The sequence below is a fragment of the Gymnodraco acuticeps genome, unplaced genomic scaffold (genome assembly GCF_902827175.1).
Source record: "Gymnodraco acuticeps unplaced genomic scaffold, fGymAcu1.1, whole genome shotgun sequence".
Taxonomy (NCBI): Eukaryota; Metazoa; Chordata; class Actinopteri; order Perciformes; family Bathydraconidae; genus Gymnodraco; species Gymnodraco acuticeps.
Window position 1 is genome coordinate 2,666,080 of NW_022992081.1, and position 17,713 is coordinate 2,683,792.

The 17,713-nt window shown below is 39.7% G+C and overlaps 1 protein-coding gene across 5 annotated transcripts in view; it reads right to left on the reverse strand.

Annotated features, from left to right (window-relative positions):
* Nucleotides 1–17,713, reverse strand: part of dnah6 (dynein, axonemal, heavy chain 6) — a 131,750-nt gene that overhangs the window by 99,822 nt on the left and 14,215 nt on the right. For all 5 annotated transcript variants that reach the window (XR_004567699.1, XR_004567700.1, XM_034202425.1 and 2 more), the window contains exons 15-31: nucleotides 17,035–17,187; nucleotides 16,056–16,307; nucleotides 15,112–15,240; nucleotides 14,869–14,982; nucleotides 14,630–14,773; nucleotides 13,974–14,129; nucleotides 13,592–13,642; nucleotides 12,873–12,965; nucleotides 11,416–11,535; nucleotides 10,851–11,031; nucleotides 10,062–10,158; nucleotides 8,896–9,118; nucleotides 8,522–8,686; nucleotides 7,698–7,808; nucleotides 7,310–7,435; nucleotides 5,557–5,712; nucleotides 4,549–4,710 (exon numbers count right to left, since the gene is read on the reverse strand). Coding sequence is in view for 3 of the 5 variants with exons in the window: in XM_034202425.1 (XP_034058316.1) it covers nucleotides 4,549–4,710; nucleotides 5,557–5,712; nucleotides 7,310–7,435; nucleotides 7,698–7,808; nucleotides 8,522–8,686; nucleotides 8,896–9,118; nucleotides 10,062–10,158; nucleotides 10,851–11,031; nucleotides 11,416–11,535; nucleotides 12,873–12,965; nucleotides 13,592–13,642; nucleotides 13,974–14,129; nucleotides 14,630–14,773; nucleotides 14,869–14,982; nucleotides 15,112–15,240; nucleotides 16,056–16,307; nucleotides 17,035–17,187 (2,433 nt within the window). In the remaining 2 variants the exon portion in view is untranslated. The remainder of the gene's footprint in view (nucleotides 1–4,548; nucleotides 4,711–5,556; nucleotides 5,713–7,309; nucleotides 7,436–7,697; nucleotides 7,809–8,521; nucleotides 8,687–8,895; nucleotides 9,119–10,061; nucleotides 10,159–10,850; nucleotides 11,032–11,415; nucleotides 11,536–12,872; nucleotides 12,966–13,591; nucleotides 13,643–13,973; nucleotides 14,130–14,629; nucleotides 14,774–14,868; nucleotides 14,983–15,111; nucleotides 15,241–16,055; nucleotides 16,308–17,034; nucleotides 17,188–17,713) is intronic.

Here is a 17,713-nt window from a genome sequence, read left to right on the forward strand (position 1 = left end):
TTGCAGCATGATAATGCACGGCCCCATGTTGCAAGGATCTGTACACAATTCCTGGAGGCTGAAAACATCCCAGTTCTTGAATGGCCAGCATACTCACCGGACATGTCACCCATTGAGCATGATTGGGATGCTCTGGATCGGCGTATACGACAGCGTGTTCCAGTTCCTGCCAATATCCAGCAACTTCGCACAGCCATTGAAGAGGAGTGGACCAACATTCCACAGGCCACAATCAACAACCTGATCAACTCTATGCGAAGGAGATGTGTTGCACTGCGTGAGGCAAATGGTGGTCACACCAGATACTGACTGGTTTTCGGACCCCCCCAATAAAGTAAAACTGCACGTTTCAGAGTGGCCTTTTATTGTGGCCAGCCTAAGGCACACCTGTGCAATAATCATGCTGTCTAATCAGCATCTTGATATGCCACACCTGTGAGGTGGGATGGATTATCTCGGCAAAGGAGAAGTGCTAACTATCACAGATTTTTTCAGATTTGTGAATAATATTTGAGAGAAATGGTTATTTTGTGTATATAGAAAATGTTTTAGATCTTTGAGTTCATCTCATGAAAAATGGGAGCAAAAACAAAAGTGTTGCATTTATATTTTTGTTCAGTGTATGTTTGCATGAACAGGAGACAGGTAGTGTTAGTATATTTCATACTTGGGTTCTGTAACTTCATCCAATGGGTGAAACTAATGAATTAATAAAACACAGCATCTAGAGTTATTCATATCTCATGGACAGCCAAATTAAATATTACAGTTTAATGTTGCTAAGCCACAGTGGAGCAGAGCTGAAAAAAACTAACACATAAACGAGAGAGTGCTAAATCAAAGCCCTGTCCCACTGCAGCACACGCTAACGCTAATGCTCACCCTAATGCTAAAGCTAATGCTAACTACAGCAGACAGAGAGAATGGTTTTTCCAGATCCAACTTCACTGCAAGATAAATCACTGTTTAATATCACATCGAAAAGATGAGAGTGTCTCAAGGTTAAAGCCCCACTTTCATGTTTTGGGGCTTATAAAAGAGTGATTTATTCTTATGCAAAATTGAAGATTATTACACTGAAAATCAGCACTGTGGTTCTTTTTGACTGTTGGAAACATATTTTAAAAAAAGGATGACCAAGATAAAGATGCTCTACAGCTTTATATAGATCTATGAAAATATAAGTTTATTTATCTTTTGCCTGTTGATATGTGCATATTTATTGTAGATTTTGTTGGTGTTTTTATTATTTTTCACTCACGTGTAATGTCTTTTAAAAATGCTGCTGTATCAATTTGGTTGTGGAAAATATAATTAAAGATCATAGAGGAAAGGAAAAATAAATGTGCGTTAAGGAAATGTTTCAGAAGCACAACACAATGTAAACCTGTCACTGGCACGTCACTGCTATTGCAATAGTGCCATCTAGTGGTATTTCCCAGTAGGCACAGGGAGAATGAGAGTTATTTGATTAATATATTTATTTTTGTTTAAATACAAAGAAAATATGAACAGTATATGAAACTGATAATGATATTAATATTGAAATAAGACTGTATTTACCCCATGGGGGAAATTCCGAATCTTCCAAGCTTTGTATGAAGAAGAATATTAAATACATAACATTTAAAATTAGCCATCTGCAATATTAAAGTTGTATACACATACCGGTACATTAATTCATAATACAATAGTAAGTATAGTGGCTATATCTGACTTCAAATGTTGGTACTTTATTCCTCTTTTGATGATTTCATGTAACAGTGTCTTTTTACATGTATTATCTCTTAGATTTACACACGGCATCTATTGCACGTCTGTCCGTCCTGGGAGAGGGATCCCTCCTCTGTTGCTCTCCCTGAGGTTTCTCCCATGTTTTCCCTTTAAACTGTGGGTTTTCTCTGGAAGTTTTTCCTTGTACGATGTGAGGGTCTAAGGCAGTGGTTCTCAACTGGTGGGTCGCGACCCAAAAGTGGGTCGCGGACTCAATAAAACATCTTGCTGATGTTTTTTCGAGTCTTCTGGCCTTTGATCAGAATCAAGATTGTTGCCGGAAGTCCCCACGGAAAATAACTTTGCGGTAAAACTATTCTTTATACATCCATGGGTACAACTTCAGATAGAAATGAACACATAATGAAATATGACCCCCAGTTTGATGATTGACAGGTCACAGAACAATGGGGGCTATCTACCCTTACCCACAATTTAAAGTAATTCACACAGACTCTCTCCTCTTTGCTCTTCTCTCTGTGAGGAGCAGCAAGATGTCAGAACAAAGTGAAAAACAAACAATGGCATAAAATATTATTAATATGTCGGGTAGTAATATATTTATTTATTTTCTTCTCAGAGTGTACCAGAATGGGTAGTTTATATGTTAGTATTTCAAAAAATCTCCTGGGGGAGAATCCCCCCAGACCCCCCTTCTGGGGTTGGGTTTTCAGCATGTGGGCCTTTTTATGTTATACAGTTCAGCTTTGATTCCATCATCTCATTAAACCTTATTTAAAAGCATACTTTAGTTCTGTGAAGGGATATATCCAGGGGTGCACATCACTTTTTTGCCCTGGTTCTCAAAGGAGCACCTGGAGATGTTGCTTGGTGCTCATCCTTAAAATGAAATAAACTGTAACTTTTGAGGGGGTCTTGACTTTATTTGCCAGACACACGGCACTGAACACACATGCAGAGGTGAACACAGAACACACATGCAGAGGTGAACACTGAACACACATGCAGAGGTGAACACAGAACACACATGCAGAGGTGAACACAGAACACACATGCAGAGGTGAACACTGAACACACATGCAGAGGTGAACACAGAACACACATGCAGAGGTGAACACAAGACAACATAAGCACGAGCAGTAATCCTACAAACTGTCATCACTACCCTCCTGACTGTTCTCCTCACTGTCTTCCTCTCTGTCAGACATGGTAGCTGATGATGTAGGCCTACTTCTTCCTCTCTGGTTGAGTCTGTGATTAGCTGCTTGCATCCACAAGTCAACAGCTGGTTTTGGGTCGAAAGTCTCTGTTGTCATCTTAGACAAGTGGATGTAATCAAATAAGTATATGAACATAACCAATAGCCTACCATAGCCAATAACAAATGAATGTAACTTATTTTATTTATGTTGTTCATATCTTATTTTACCTTAACATTTATTTATGTATGCATTTTTTTGTATCTCTCCAGTTTAAAAGGATATTTTTGGTTACTGTCCTATAGTATACATTGGAATGATTTCAAACCTGTTTATCCCAATAATTATAAAGGAGTGCCTTGGAAATATGTGTTTACATAAATTGTGACCAAAGTGTTTGAACTTAGACTAAAGTGAACTATCTAAACACTCAGAGTCCTTTACCTCACTGAGCTGTAGTATCAGCCTCTCAGTCTGACTGGAGAGGACTCTCCCTCCACATCATTGTAGAAACATCTTCTTCTTATATCCGTTAGAGCAGCTAGCACCAGATTCTAATAACAACAGCGCTGGTACCGGTGCACCCTCCCTCTCTCCCTCGCATTTTGGCTGTGAGCTGCGGGCGCCAGATAAGCCAACATCCCCCATTTTCATCACTTACAGCGCCCATCGTACAGGGCAAATGAAACGTGTAACCGGGGTGAAAAGGGTGTTACATTTACTTAATTATGAATATTGTTACATCAAGGCCGAAAATTAGGATGAGCCCCAACAGTCAAAAATGGTTTTTTTCCCTCCCAGAGCTGGCAGCGCAGCACCTCCCCAGATCTGGCGCCCTAGGCGAACATCTGGCCAGTGCTACGGGCCGACCCTGAGTTCATATCATGGTTCATATGCAACTCGCAAATATCTTTCTCTCTCTATCTCTTCTCTCTCTCTCTCATCTATCCTCTATTTTCTCTTTTCTCTTTCCCCTTCTCTCTCTCTCTCTCTCCCTCTCTCCCTCTCTCAATGTTGGTACGCAAATGCGCTTTGTTTCAAATGACCCGGTGCTCTTTTTTTGGCAGAGGTGCGCATGCGCACCTGCGCACCAGTTATGTGCAGCCCTGGATATAAGGGATATATGCACTGTACTTCACTTTAATGAATAATGTATGCTGAAAAGAGTATATTTTACTGTACGATTTTGTGTTGAATAGATTTGAGTGGTTCAAAATTTCGGGTCGCGATTTATTGACTAAGTAAAAAGTGGGTCCCGAGGCCTGACCAGTTGAGAACCACTGGTCTAAGGATAGAGGGTGTCGTTTTTCTCATACTCATATTCTGAACAATCTGTGCTGTTGTATTTGCTGTAAAGTGTCTCTACTGTAGGCTATTTTTATTATATGTACAGCACTTTGGCTCGACCAAAAATCGTTTATAAATGTGCTATATAAATAAAACTTGATTTGATTTGATACTGGGATATGACTAGTATTACTTAAATAAAATATCCAAGTACTTCCTAATCCATTGGTTCACGTATAAATAAGTGCGGGGGATGGCAAAAAAGGAGGTACAAATTCCCGAATGAAAGGGTGTGGGTTATAGATGAATATGGTTTGTCGTGGCTGACCTTGTAGTCGAGTCCGTCAGAGCAGTTGAAGACCACACACTGAATAGCCATAGCTTTAGCCAGGTCCTTGGTGGTCTCTGTTTTGCCCGTCCCCGCTGGCCCAGCTGGAGCCCCTCCCAGGTCCAGCTGTAGAGCTCCCATCAGACACAGGTAGCAACGGTCCTGGGGAAGGGGGGAGAAAGGACAGTTTGACTAACAGTGATACAAACTATGATACAGATATATATACGTTTAGCTGCTGCAGCACAATTATTTATTAATGTTTGTCATGTACAGACAAATGTAAGGAGGGTCAAAAGGGGGTAGTTTGCAACCATTTACACTGCAATAAAGTGTTTCTAGACCACCATCCATCTACAACCGCTCATCTGGAGTCGGGTTGGCTCCAGAAGGGGACCCTGGGCTTCCCTCTGGGCCAGGTAACTTCCCTTCTTTCTCCATCTTTCATGGGGTTTTTTCTTGAACCATTCTTAGTCAGGCCCCTTGTCTGAGAGACATTTGCCATGAGAGACCGTACCAGGAACACAAGGCTCCAGACAACACTGCACCGCCTCATATGGACACACAAAGCTCTCCACCACCATAAGCTGATGTTCCCCGGAGAGATTCCTTTTAAATCTAAAAGCATACAGTACGTTCTTGAACAGTGCAACATTTACATATTTACTGCATGCCCTAACTGCCCACTTGTTGTGTTATGTGTTAACCTATGAATAAATATATGTATAAAAATGCAGAAAGGCCACTTATTGACTTCTGGTCATGGCCTAAGCGCCCACTGAAAAGATGAAATAGCAACATTTTCTTAAATCTTATATTGAGATGTAAAAATGGTGACAGGCAGAAATGGTCAAATATGTGTTTTGTTCCACACTATATAGTGGTTTGGTAGCTAGGAGTGTTTACAGGGGGTTGATTAATGTTGGGAGTGGCTTAGGCATCTACAGTATACTGTAGGTCTGCTTGTGTCTCAGTACCATTACCCATGTGTATTAATGTGCTACTTACAGTGAGTGGTGTGATAACCAGTCTAGGACAGGCTCCCAGGTATTCATAGCCGTAGATGTAAGTGGACAGAGCCATTTTGGCGACACAGGTGTCCTGGTCCAGGTCCCAGTAGTAGCGTAGCTGCCGCTGCCACTCAAAGTTAGACCTGGAGTCCACCTGAAGAAGAATGATGGAGATACTTTAATGTGGCAAGTTATAAAAGCTATTTTACCAAATGACGGCTGCTCCATCTCCCCATCTCCTGAAGCCTGCAACCTGGGTGTCATCCTCGACTCCACCCTTTCCTTCCATTCCCACGTCATGTCTGTGACCAAATCTGCCTTTTTCCATCTGAGGAACATTGCCAGACTCCGACCGTCACTCTCGGAGTCGGTTGCCGAAACCCTAGTCCATGCGTTTGTCGCCTCCCGCTTGGACTACTGCAATGGTGTCCTGTTCGGGGTTCCCAACAAAACCCTGGACAGGCTCCAGTATGTCCAAAACTGTGCTGCTAGGGTACTCACGCACACAAAGCCGTGGCAGCACATCACTCCCACCCTCATCCACCTCCACTGGTTGCCGCATAACCTAAAAGTCCTCCTCCTCACCTACAAGTCCCTCCATGCCCTTGCCCCCCAGTACCTATCGGACATCCTTCGCCCACATGCCCCTCCCCGGAACCTGCGGTCCTCAGACTCTGGCCTGCTTACCACCCCCCGCACCAAACTGCGAACCTTCGGGGACAGAGCCTTCAGCGTGGCAGCCCCCACCCTCTGGAACGATCTCCCTGCGGAGATCCGCAACGTCCCCACGCTTGACGCCTTCAAAAGGGCCCTCAAGTCCCATCTGTTTACTAAGGCCTTCGGCCCCTAATCTATTTGTTGTGTTGTCTGTCTGACTGGTTGTCTGACTGCCTTTTGTTTTTGTTTGTTTTTACTCCTGTTTTTCTTTGTAAAGCGACCTTGGGTCCCATGAAAGGCGCTATATAAATCCAAGCTATTCTTATTATTATTAAAAAGTGCGCATTAAGTTTAGCGGTGGTGACACGCAAATGTTATTTAGTTTGTTTAAAGCCTAATGTTAAGTATTAAGCATTTATGCCTTAACTAGAAAAAAGTGGTGTTAATATGTAGAGACTATCTTGCTGTAGAAAACGTGTCGTCACATAAATCATAAATGTTTGTTTTCTGTGTATCTTTTCCGCAATTATTCAAATTCCAATGGGAAAATCCCATTGCTTTTAGTTGTGCTAGCCCTTGGGGCTCTATCTTCGAGGTCGGCGTACACAAAGACATCACCACTGCACCAGTCTATTATCAGCTTCTCTTGCTATACATGTGGGAAATTGCTTACTGCTGACTATTAAGTTCAAAAACCATACAAATGTGCTGCTTTGCCCTATCTAACCTAATTCGATCTTTTGCATCTTATCTCGTATTAGGGCCAATGTAGGGTAAGATACAAAAAAGAGGAGGAGTACAATTGTGATTAATAATACAAGACTTAAGTTGAAAATGTACCAAAAAAAACATTGATATTATCTGAGATAAATAAAAAATAAATGTACTATAAAAAATGGGTTTTCAAGGTTTTTTCTTTTAATTTATAATTACATTTTAATTGTAATCTCATTATTTTTCTTGCCTATTTATGACTTGAGTGACTTTATTTGGCTTTGTACAAAACTGCGACACTCTATACCAAACCAAAGACAGACATCCATATAAGCTGCTTCATGGTGTCTGCATGTGTTTTGCACACAACACTATTTTACCTTCTGCTGGATGAGGTCTGTTACAATATCCCTGGCGTGGACGTCGGTGGTGATGAGGGCAGTGATGATGTTACGGTGTAAAGCAGGCAGCTCTCCTCGTACCAACGCTGCCAGGGCAATCAGCCTCTGGAATACACACAAACACAATCACACAATCAGCTTTTAAGAGTAAAAGTTCCAAAGGAAAAAAAAACACCAGTTGTGGAAAATGTACTCAGATTTAAGTAGCAATACTACATATTGAAACGGCTTATTAAGTATAGAATATTTGTCATATTTAGTTATATTTACCTGTACACCGTTTCTCACATATTTATATTTGATCTAAACATTGTCTATTTTTTTTAATTCAGTGAAAAGTGAGAAGTAGTTTAATAAGGTGTATTACATCAATGTTAATGAGTTCAAATTCCTGCAGGGCAGCAAAGTGGTCATGGTCTCCCTCCAGGCAGGCGTCCATGTCCCTGCACCACATCAACTGGGAGATGGTCAGCACCACCTGGTGGACACACACACACACACACACACACACACACACACACACACACACACACACACACACACACACACACACACACACACACACACACACACACACACACACACACACACACACACACACACACACACACACACACACACACACACACACACACACACACACACACACACACACACACACACACACACACACACACACACACACACACACACACTTTATTAAGTGGTTACATTTAGTCTCGGTCTAAACAATCAAGAGAGTTGCAAAGATAAGAGTTAGTTTGGAAAATAGAATAAGAGAAATTGACTAGGAAATATGTCTAACAATGTCTTGTATTTCATATTGGCAATGCAAGGCCGATAAGTTTGTATTATAATAAAGTATTGTATTTACCGTAACTTGGCCAAAATTGAGAACTTTAGATTCAAACCCTGCTATTATAAAATGTCTGACTCCATTCTGTAATGGCTGTGTAATAATGCATTAGGGTTTTATTGGGTTTAAATAGGAATATGTTGTCTTGAAGTGTCTAAGGGGTCGTCTATACTTAGCAGTACAGTTTTTTATTAACTGATTAAAGGAGCTAAGATTGAAAAAAACAAACTCAAACCAGTTCCAAAATGTATGCCTTTTGCATTAAAGCTGACAAATTGATAACAAATGTTTACATTGACAATGTTTTTGGATGCATTATGTTTGCGTGTATGTACCTGCGATGCATGTCCAGCCATCACCCACTCCTCTCTGGATTTGATCTGGTAGTCAGCGATGGCGGCCTTGCTGAGGCGGCGCAGCGAGTTGAACATGGCCTCCTCCACCTTACAGAGCCAGTCCTCCACATTACCCTGCGCCTTCAGACCTTTAGTCAAAGCCACCTGCACTTACACACAGAAAGGCAGGATCAGTTACAGTGAAGGACGTGCTTTAATAAAGGTTTGCGGTGAATCCTCTGGGTCAATTCTCCTTAGATTTGCCCTTTTGTGATCAAAGCGGGACAAGTAAGGGATAATGTGCAGCGAGGCGATCATTAGTGAAAAAAGAACACAAGAGGATAGAGTAGGTGTAAAGGTGACTCATAGCTGACCTTCTCTCCTTCAGGAGAAACCATGCTCAGGATGTCTTTGCTGTAGATGGACTCCTGGTTGGACTCACTTCCTGCCATAGCCCCAGGAGATTGTTCGGCCAGCAAGGCAAAGTCGAGCCTTATAATGGCATCGAAACACTTCCTGAGATGGGGCTGCACCGCCTGCGGGTTTCTTGTCTGAGCCAGGATCTTTAGCAGCTCATCGTTAGATAAGAAGCAGAACCTGGGAGACAGATAGACAGAGGAATTATCAGGCTGCTTATCATCAGCAGCCACAACACCATGTTAATGACTCACCGGAGAGAGAGGTTTATCAAGCTCTCAGAGGGACACTATGTATATTGGAGGCTTTAAAAAAGGACCCTATTTGGTTAGCTGGCCGGCTCTGTTGTGATTGGTCAATCGCTAGTGATATTCCACCTATTAGCAGGTTAAATGTGTTGGATCAGTAGTCAACAGTAGTTACATAGTGATGTCATTATGTTACAGAAGAAAACAAAGGAGTTCAGTGGAGGCATTTCAGGCCGGGGGGGGGGGGGGAGTGTGGGAGAGAAACTCTCCGTGGAGGGTCACCCAAAAAGCATATTAGGCCCCTTTCAGTAAATGCTTCTGTGATACATCTGGGGGAAATTATTATTATTATTTTTCTTTTTCTTTTTTTGGACAAATGAAGTGACTGAGCCCCAGTACATGGGCTTCAAGCTCTACCAAGCAAGCTACCCAACGGCCCAACATTTCCGTAGCTAGATTTGATTGGATTTACTTTATTGACTTCAATTTGAACCATTTCCCAACATTAGGATTAAATAAATAAATCTAAACTAATCAAATCTAACATCGCAAAGTGAAAGGATATCGTTTCTTTAAAAATATATGATAATAATTAACACCATAGACGCCACTAGCCCTGCACTAGTCTGCACTGGATGACTCGCACATTCATGACTTTAAGATGTCATACAATGTATATTTGTTTCTATTAAATCCACCATTTTATTCTCAGATAATATTACCCTTCTACACCGACTTCGTTTTTTACATTTCTTTGTGTAACCTACAATGGACCTGAAATGCTGTTGTAGAAAAAATAAATAAGGCAAAGTATAATAGAAAATGTTATCCTTTGCTTTTGTATATAATATGTAAAAAGCCAAGTGTGCGTATACCTGGGGAAAATGACTCTCTTGGACTCCAGGTAGTCTTCCAGACACTTCTGTATCTCATCCAAAAGTTCGTTGTTGTGCTGGAAAGTCTCCAGCAGGTCTGTGTAAGATAAAACAAGAGCCTGAGTGAAGCAAAGGTAACTGGATTCCTTAACAGTGACATCATTAAAGACACAATCAGATAACTGGTATATTAAAACAATTATTATGATTATTTATCAGGACTACAATATCAAAACGATGTATTACAAAGCACAAGTGCACACATCTCAACATATCACAAGTCCCAAATCTAATCTTCATCATGATGACCTCAAGTTCACATTTGTTTTAACAGGTTGGAAATGTCGCCCTCTTTCTTTGTGTAATCTCTCAATGCGGCATCTATGGAATAAAGAATGTGCAGGGGATGACATGAGCCTTCTGTAGGTATGTAACACACAACATTAAAGGCAAAAGAAAACAGGAAATAATTATAAGGCATCTTTAAATCTTCGTAAGATGAATCTGGAAAAAGGCAGCTATTGGCTAGGTTGTATTCCTACATAGTACACGTGTGTTTATTTGCAGTGGATTTCATACGGAGGCTATCAAAAGTAATCAGGTCAAATTATCCTTCTTTTGTGATACTTATATTAGGTTTACATCCTTTTCCAGATAATTTGTAAATGTAATATATTTCAGAGATACAGGGTCCCACGATATAATGAGGTTCATATAAAGCACTCAATCAAAGTCAAATCCCTGGTCAAATGTATGCTACGGGTATTTCTCTCCATCACAGCTACCTACCAGGCTGCGTGGCTGCTTTCATGGCATTGGGAAACATATTGACTTTTGCCATGATCGCCTTCCAGGACTTGTCCACCTTGAGAAACATCTTGGACTCGGCAGGCAGCTGCCTCTTGATGTCCGGGGCCAGGAAGATACTCTCCAGGTAAAGCCAGTTCCTTTGACACGTGAGCCACTCATCCTGGCAAAGGAAGGGGACATATAGGATGGGGAGGAGAAATAAATGATGCAATACTGTCTGTCTTTCCTGCCTCACTGCCTCAATAAACACTAATAAGCAGGATGTATTAGGAAAGGTCTTGATGGCAGTCACTAGGGGGAGCTAATGTGTTACATTTGAGGCCAAATCCAAAGTCCAAAAAATGCATTTAAGTCGAGAAGACTTTGTTATAGAAGTGTGGCTTTTCTTCATTTGTATTCGACAGAAGTGCTTCAGGGTTGAGTTGGATCATTTGAGAGTTAATGAATGAATCCTTTTGTTAGTGATGAAGTGATTGCAGGACAGTTGAAAACAAGGTTCACATATACAGATAGGAGGAGTGACTCTTTTGTTCCGAGCCTTTACCAGTGTTTGGTTGAAGAGGGTCAGCTGTCTCAGCAGTTTGTCCACCCGGGGCTTTATGGGAGCCACGTAGCGAGAAGACGCCACCGTGCCCACGTTGATAATGCCGTCATCCAGGAGCACCTTCACAGCATACGAACACAATAAGATGAACTGATAAAGGATATTAGGATGTTACCAGCTTGTGTACAACGGCTTTTTTTGATCATTGTAGGTAAAAAAAAGAAATAGAGAGCCGGCAGAGGGGAGTTATATTCCAAGAAGAAACTCAGACACCATGATGACTTTTGAATGCTAAAGAGATTAATAGCAAATACATTCAAGTTAATTAACTAGAAAGAAAACACTCAAGTACATTTAACAAACAAGTCTGATTGTTACAAATATTGAGCAAAAAACTTGGAAAACTAGGACATTTTATGTCAATTTGTGATCAATTACCGATTGAAACTCTGAAAATATCCATGTTTTTTTCTAGTAAATTAACAACTTTTATCTATGAATATTCCCCCTCCCCTTTTTCTTTTCTTGAAATGGCCCTAACCGGCTAACACACTGCCATGAAGACATCTTTTTGAAGTTCCAATACAAAAAATATCAGCACAGGGCTACGGATTTATGAGAGTATATTTTGAGAAGCTCATCATATCATAAGAATCATGTATCCAACATCTGTTAGATTTATGGGTACCACTTTACAATAAGACTACCCTTTAAAGGGTTTATAATTAGGTTATGAATTAGGTTGTAAACACTTTATTAATCATTAAGAACCATTTATAAACCAGTTCTATACACAGGCTCACTATTTGGCAAGATGACTAAGCCTTACATTGGCTACTTAGCGAGAATCAACTCAGTGAAGCCTAACAGATACCAAGGATGCTGGGTGATGAAGAAGACAAAGTAAGCTAAGTAGCCAATATAAGGCTTAGCAGTACAGATACATGTGGGCTCACTATTTGGCAAGCAACCGGTCACAGTTGCCCTGTTTATCTCATGTCTTCACAAGTGTTCACAACCTAATTAATGAATTACAAACTATTGGTAAACCCTTTAAGGGTAGTCTTATTGTTAAGTGGTACCGACATATCTAAGACGTTATTGTTAATCCGTTTTTTTTCTTTTACTCTTTTCGTCTCTTTTTAAGTTTTTCTTTTGATTTATGGATGATCATTAAGTTATTTAATGTATATTAGTTTTGACTGTATCTCACTTCTTTATACTGTAACCAAAAAGAAGAGGAAAAGAAAGAAGATAAGCTCATAATGAAGCTCGTAATGAGGATGCCAAAAAGGGAACTGTATTTCCTAAAAGTTACATAAAGAAAATAAGTAATGAGACTATTGGTACATTTTTGAACAATGGGGATGATGAGCAGAACCTTACGGGCCTAAAACCACCATGTGGAACACACTACTAGTATGATCAAAGACAGTGTGTGAGGTGCATGGTACCACCTGGATGTCATCAGTGCCTCCCAGGATGAAGACGTCTTTGGAGTCACTGTGAGCCAGCACAGTGAACTCTGCGGTCCTCCACATGTCCTCCACCTGCACGGCTCATTGAGAGGGCAGATGTTAAAGTTTAAAGTATCACATCTGGAGCTGCAACTATTAGGTCTAGTTTCAAACGGATCCATACACCCTCTCACTCTTTGCCAGAGTTAACTCCTTCTGTAGTCAAACTGACAGCCCGGGAGGCGCTTAGCTTAAATTAGCATAACGAAGGCAAGCTAACGGCTAGCCTGGCTGCAGAGTGGAAAGAAATCCCCTATCCAAACCATTACAACTCATAACATATAATGAACATATTGTATCTTGTTTATTTATTCTGTAAACAAGGTAGGCTGATTTATGTTTCCCCGGCTCTCAGAGACAGACCCTGACTGTAGCTTCATTGTTAACAGAAATCTAATAGCGTCACATTTCAAAATATATGATTTTAGCTTGATCTGATGCAACTGAGCATCTTTGCATATATTATTTTATTAATGAATTAATAATGACAAATCTCTGTAAACATTGAAATACTTGCTAAGTCATCAAGACATCAATATGTGATTAAAATCAACTTATATTGGACATACAGGAAGGAAGAGTACACGTCAATTGCAGTTTCTTCATTAGATAAAGAAAGAAATGATCTGAATACCTGTAGTAGATCTATTTCCACACACCTTTGTAATAATGGTCTCCACTGATGCCTCTCCTGAAGCCTGTCCAGAGACCTAGAAGGAAATACATGGTTCATAAGGCCATTGTAAGTAAACAAAATGTTTAATGAAATATAAAAGAATACAATTACGGAGCCAGGGGAGGGGGAGATAAACATTGGTGGTAAAATTCAGTCATACATTTTCAGAAATAAATATGAGACTGAAGTTACCATGGAAACACTAGTTGTCAAGTTATGATTTCGTTTTTCGGAAATGTTTAAGATTTGTAATTAAAGACTTTAATGACTTGGGATCCCAGAAGTTTTAAAATGTTAACTCATCCCCGGGTTGAGGACTCATTCCTGCACCACTCTACGTTGCCAAAGGTATATTTATGTGTCACCTCCTGTATCTCCGTGCCATACGAGAAGACGTTGAGCGTCTCCAAAGCAGCCACCGTCAGCTGCTCCCCGCTCAGGGCGGTCCCCGCGACCGACTCCAGCGTCCTCCAGTGCTCTGCTTTCATACACGGGTTACGCAGGTCAGTGATCAAAGGCAGCTGAAGGGGGAAAAAACATAGATAAGGTTTTGATACAGTCACAAAGCTGTAGAACCAACCATGCAATTCTAAACATCTAAATATGCATCAAATCTAATGTTTGAATATTTAATATTTACATGTAAATAGACTCCTGCATTTACTTGTTCACTTACAACATTCTCTGCAACATTTAGTTTATTGTATTTGTTTGATTTTTTACATTGATATGTTTAACTTGTATCATTTAAATTGGTCACATTTTCACTGTTTCTTTTTGCGCTATTTTACTGTTTTCTAAATGTCTTTCTAATGTTTTATGTGTTATATATATTCATGTTTCATTGATGGAGTAGCATGGGCCTTGAACTTTTCACTGTAGCTACTTTGCATATGATAAAGCCTTTGAATCTTTGAATGTATGTATAATTAAGTGTTAGGGTCAGCTAGGAATTAGCTAATAAACTACGGCAATTATTGACACACACATCAGTCACTACAGGACACTTTGTCCCACTCACCCTCTGCTTCATGAGCTCCACCTTGTCCTTGAGACTTGGCACTACGTTGTTGCGTGGCAGACCCTTCTCCAGCTGGTTGACATATTTGCTGTATTTAGTGACCTGCGAGCTGAACTGATCCAGGTCCAGTTGCTCCAGTGTGCTCTGGGGATGGGAGAGCATGGAAGGACACTTTGAAGAGAAGAAGAGTGTACATGTTGCCAAAGGCATTCGCGTAAAAAATGTTAAGTACGCCTCACCTGCCTCCACCCTTCTGATAGAGAGTCCCATTCCTCCATAGAGTCCCACAGCAGCTTTGTCAGCCTGAACTCTGCAGTTAGCTCCTCCAAGGCGTCAAACTTGGTGACCTCCACCTTTTTTCATCAGAAGGAGAAGTGGTTATAAAATGAGATGTTCTGCTTTGGTTGCAGCTCTACAAAGCAATATGAAATTGTAATGACTTTACTTTACAAACCGTATTGGAATACTGAAGGATACAGTACCTTGAATCTTTTCTGGTAGGAGATGTAGGCGGACGCCTTGGCCTGCAGCTCGTCTATGGAAATCTGAACCCCCCCCAGCAGCAGACGCACTTGCGAAGGGTCTGAATTGATGTCAAGGTTTTGAGGATTCTACAAAAAAAAATTTAAGCAAGGAAATATAGAGAGCACGATTATTTTGAGAAACTAGAAAGAAAAAAAGGAGAGAGAAATAGTGTCCTAAACGGGAACTAAATTAAAAACGATATATATATATAATTCAGGAAAATATTAATTTTGAAAATTATATAAACAGAATTAAGAGAAATGAGTTAAAATAAATATATAGTTAACAGAAACAAAAACTAAATATATATATATTTATTACTTAGAAAAATTAAAAAAAAAATCTAATTTCTTATAATATGAATAGTGCTAAAATTAAGTCACATTATTTAGGTTTCATTTTCAAAATGAAAAACAAAAATAAACTATGAAAATATTGGCCCAAACAGAAACTAAATAAAAAAGACTATGCTTCAGTTAAATCTTAAACAAAAACATGATTTTTCGGGAAATTCGGATAAATGAAATAAATGTAATTCCTCCATGTGGTAGCGTGCTAGTGAAAGAGTACTCAAGTTTATTCACAAATCAAAACATGTAATCACTATGGCCTTAAAAGTGTTTAAATATTAGTGCTGTGTAATGGCGGTAATCTGTCCATAGCATAATGATAAAGGGGTTACTATTCAATGTATGTGACACTGAATAAAAAAAATATTGCAATTCCTTCAATCTACCGGTAATTATATTAAACGGCCAAAACTAAAACTAGAAAACAAACACAAAACTAACAGAAACTACTAAAAAGTTTAAAAATCCCATTGCCTCTGGTCAAAGTAGCCCTCACGATGATGACCTACACAGATGTCATCCCTGCACCTTTCTGAAAGCTCTCCACGTACCTGTGCCTTCAGCGTGACCTGTGTGACCTCACGGTTCAGCTCCATTATGTCCTTGTGCATGGAGCTGCCCAGCTTCCCCATGCTGGCCTCCCTCTCCAGCGCGGCCCCGTCGATGATGCTGTGCAGTGAGCTGATGGTGGGTTGCAAGGTGGCGAAAACAAACAGATCCTCAGGTGGCGTGGGAACTGAGTACGTGTTAATCAGATTGTACAGCTGACACACCGTCTCCTGCTCCTCTTCTAGCACCGTGATCTGGTGAGAGGGACACAGGGAAGTGTAGAGAAGTAGGTTTACTTAATGATAGCGCATTCATGTAAACACAGTAAGAGGAATTAGGTTGTAAAAAGGAGCAACTATCAAACTATTACATGAATTAAAACATTAAAAACGAAATCTTAAAATGTAAAAAATTCAATGAAATGTTAACTTGTAAGTTACAATAAATAAAACATGCACTTATGTACATAAGTATATACATATTTAATAAGAAGTAACACAAATAATTATATGAATGTATATTATTGTATTGTGTATATATATTCCATATTATATCAATTATTTACAGGCAGTATAAGTCAAATAATGAAACAGGTAACTACCGGGTTTAGGTGAAAAAATGAATAACAACAACAACAACAAGAACAACAGTAATAATAATAAGAATACATTTTTTAATTAATTAAAAGTAATTTAAACAAATGCAGAAACATACAATATAATTGACAAGGTTTTCAGTGTTTTGGAAGAGGAATGGCTCACTTAAAGCACAATTATGTAACCCATAGTGTCTTTGGGAGGGGTCAAAAGTCTGTGTCAGTGGGGGTCCTGGGCTGATGTGGCCAATTACTGATGGAACTGTAAGAAACTGTTTTTGTGCTGCGAGGGAAGCGGTTGACATCTAATAAATGACTTGCCTTTTTTGGGTTTGTTAAAAACACTTTTGATTTAAAAAGAAACCTGCTTTTAATGTTCGTCTCACCCTTTCCTGTATCTCGTCCAGGGTTATGAGGGACTCGGCTAACTCCTCTGTGGTGGATGGGGTGCCCTCCAGTTTATACTGAGCTTTACAAGCTTCGGCGATGACAGCGTCCAGCTTCTTCTTAGCCAGCTGGGTAACTACCTCGTTGATGACCTGCAGCAGAGAAAATGTGTTTTACTTTTGGAAATGTCACTTTGAAATGCTGAAGAGAATGCGGTGAATAGAAGGCAAAACATAGTCATGGTCCTCCTCTGGTCAGAGCAAATCAATAAGAATGATTCTTACTTATTCCTTGAGTAGCAAAAAGACATACAGGAAACTGGTAAAAACATAAAAACTGAATTCATTCGGAATGGAAGAGTCTGGTAAATTAAATGTATGGAATAGAAAGCATAACTTTGAGAATGAGTTAAAGTCTTTGATACAAGATATAGGTGGGATAAAGATTACACAAAACATAACTAATGTGGTAAGTTGTGACAATGAATGTAGGTATGAGTTTTAATTATGTATTTGTTAGCTTTATCATATATATATATATATAGCTTTTTTTGTTTGTTTGTTTTCTCTTTTTTGATTTGTGTATTGTTATTTTTTTAATTCATGAATGTTATTGTAATTGTATCTCATTTCGTTATCAAGGCACTTTTAGAAGAAAACAAATCTTAAAATGCATATA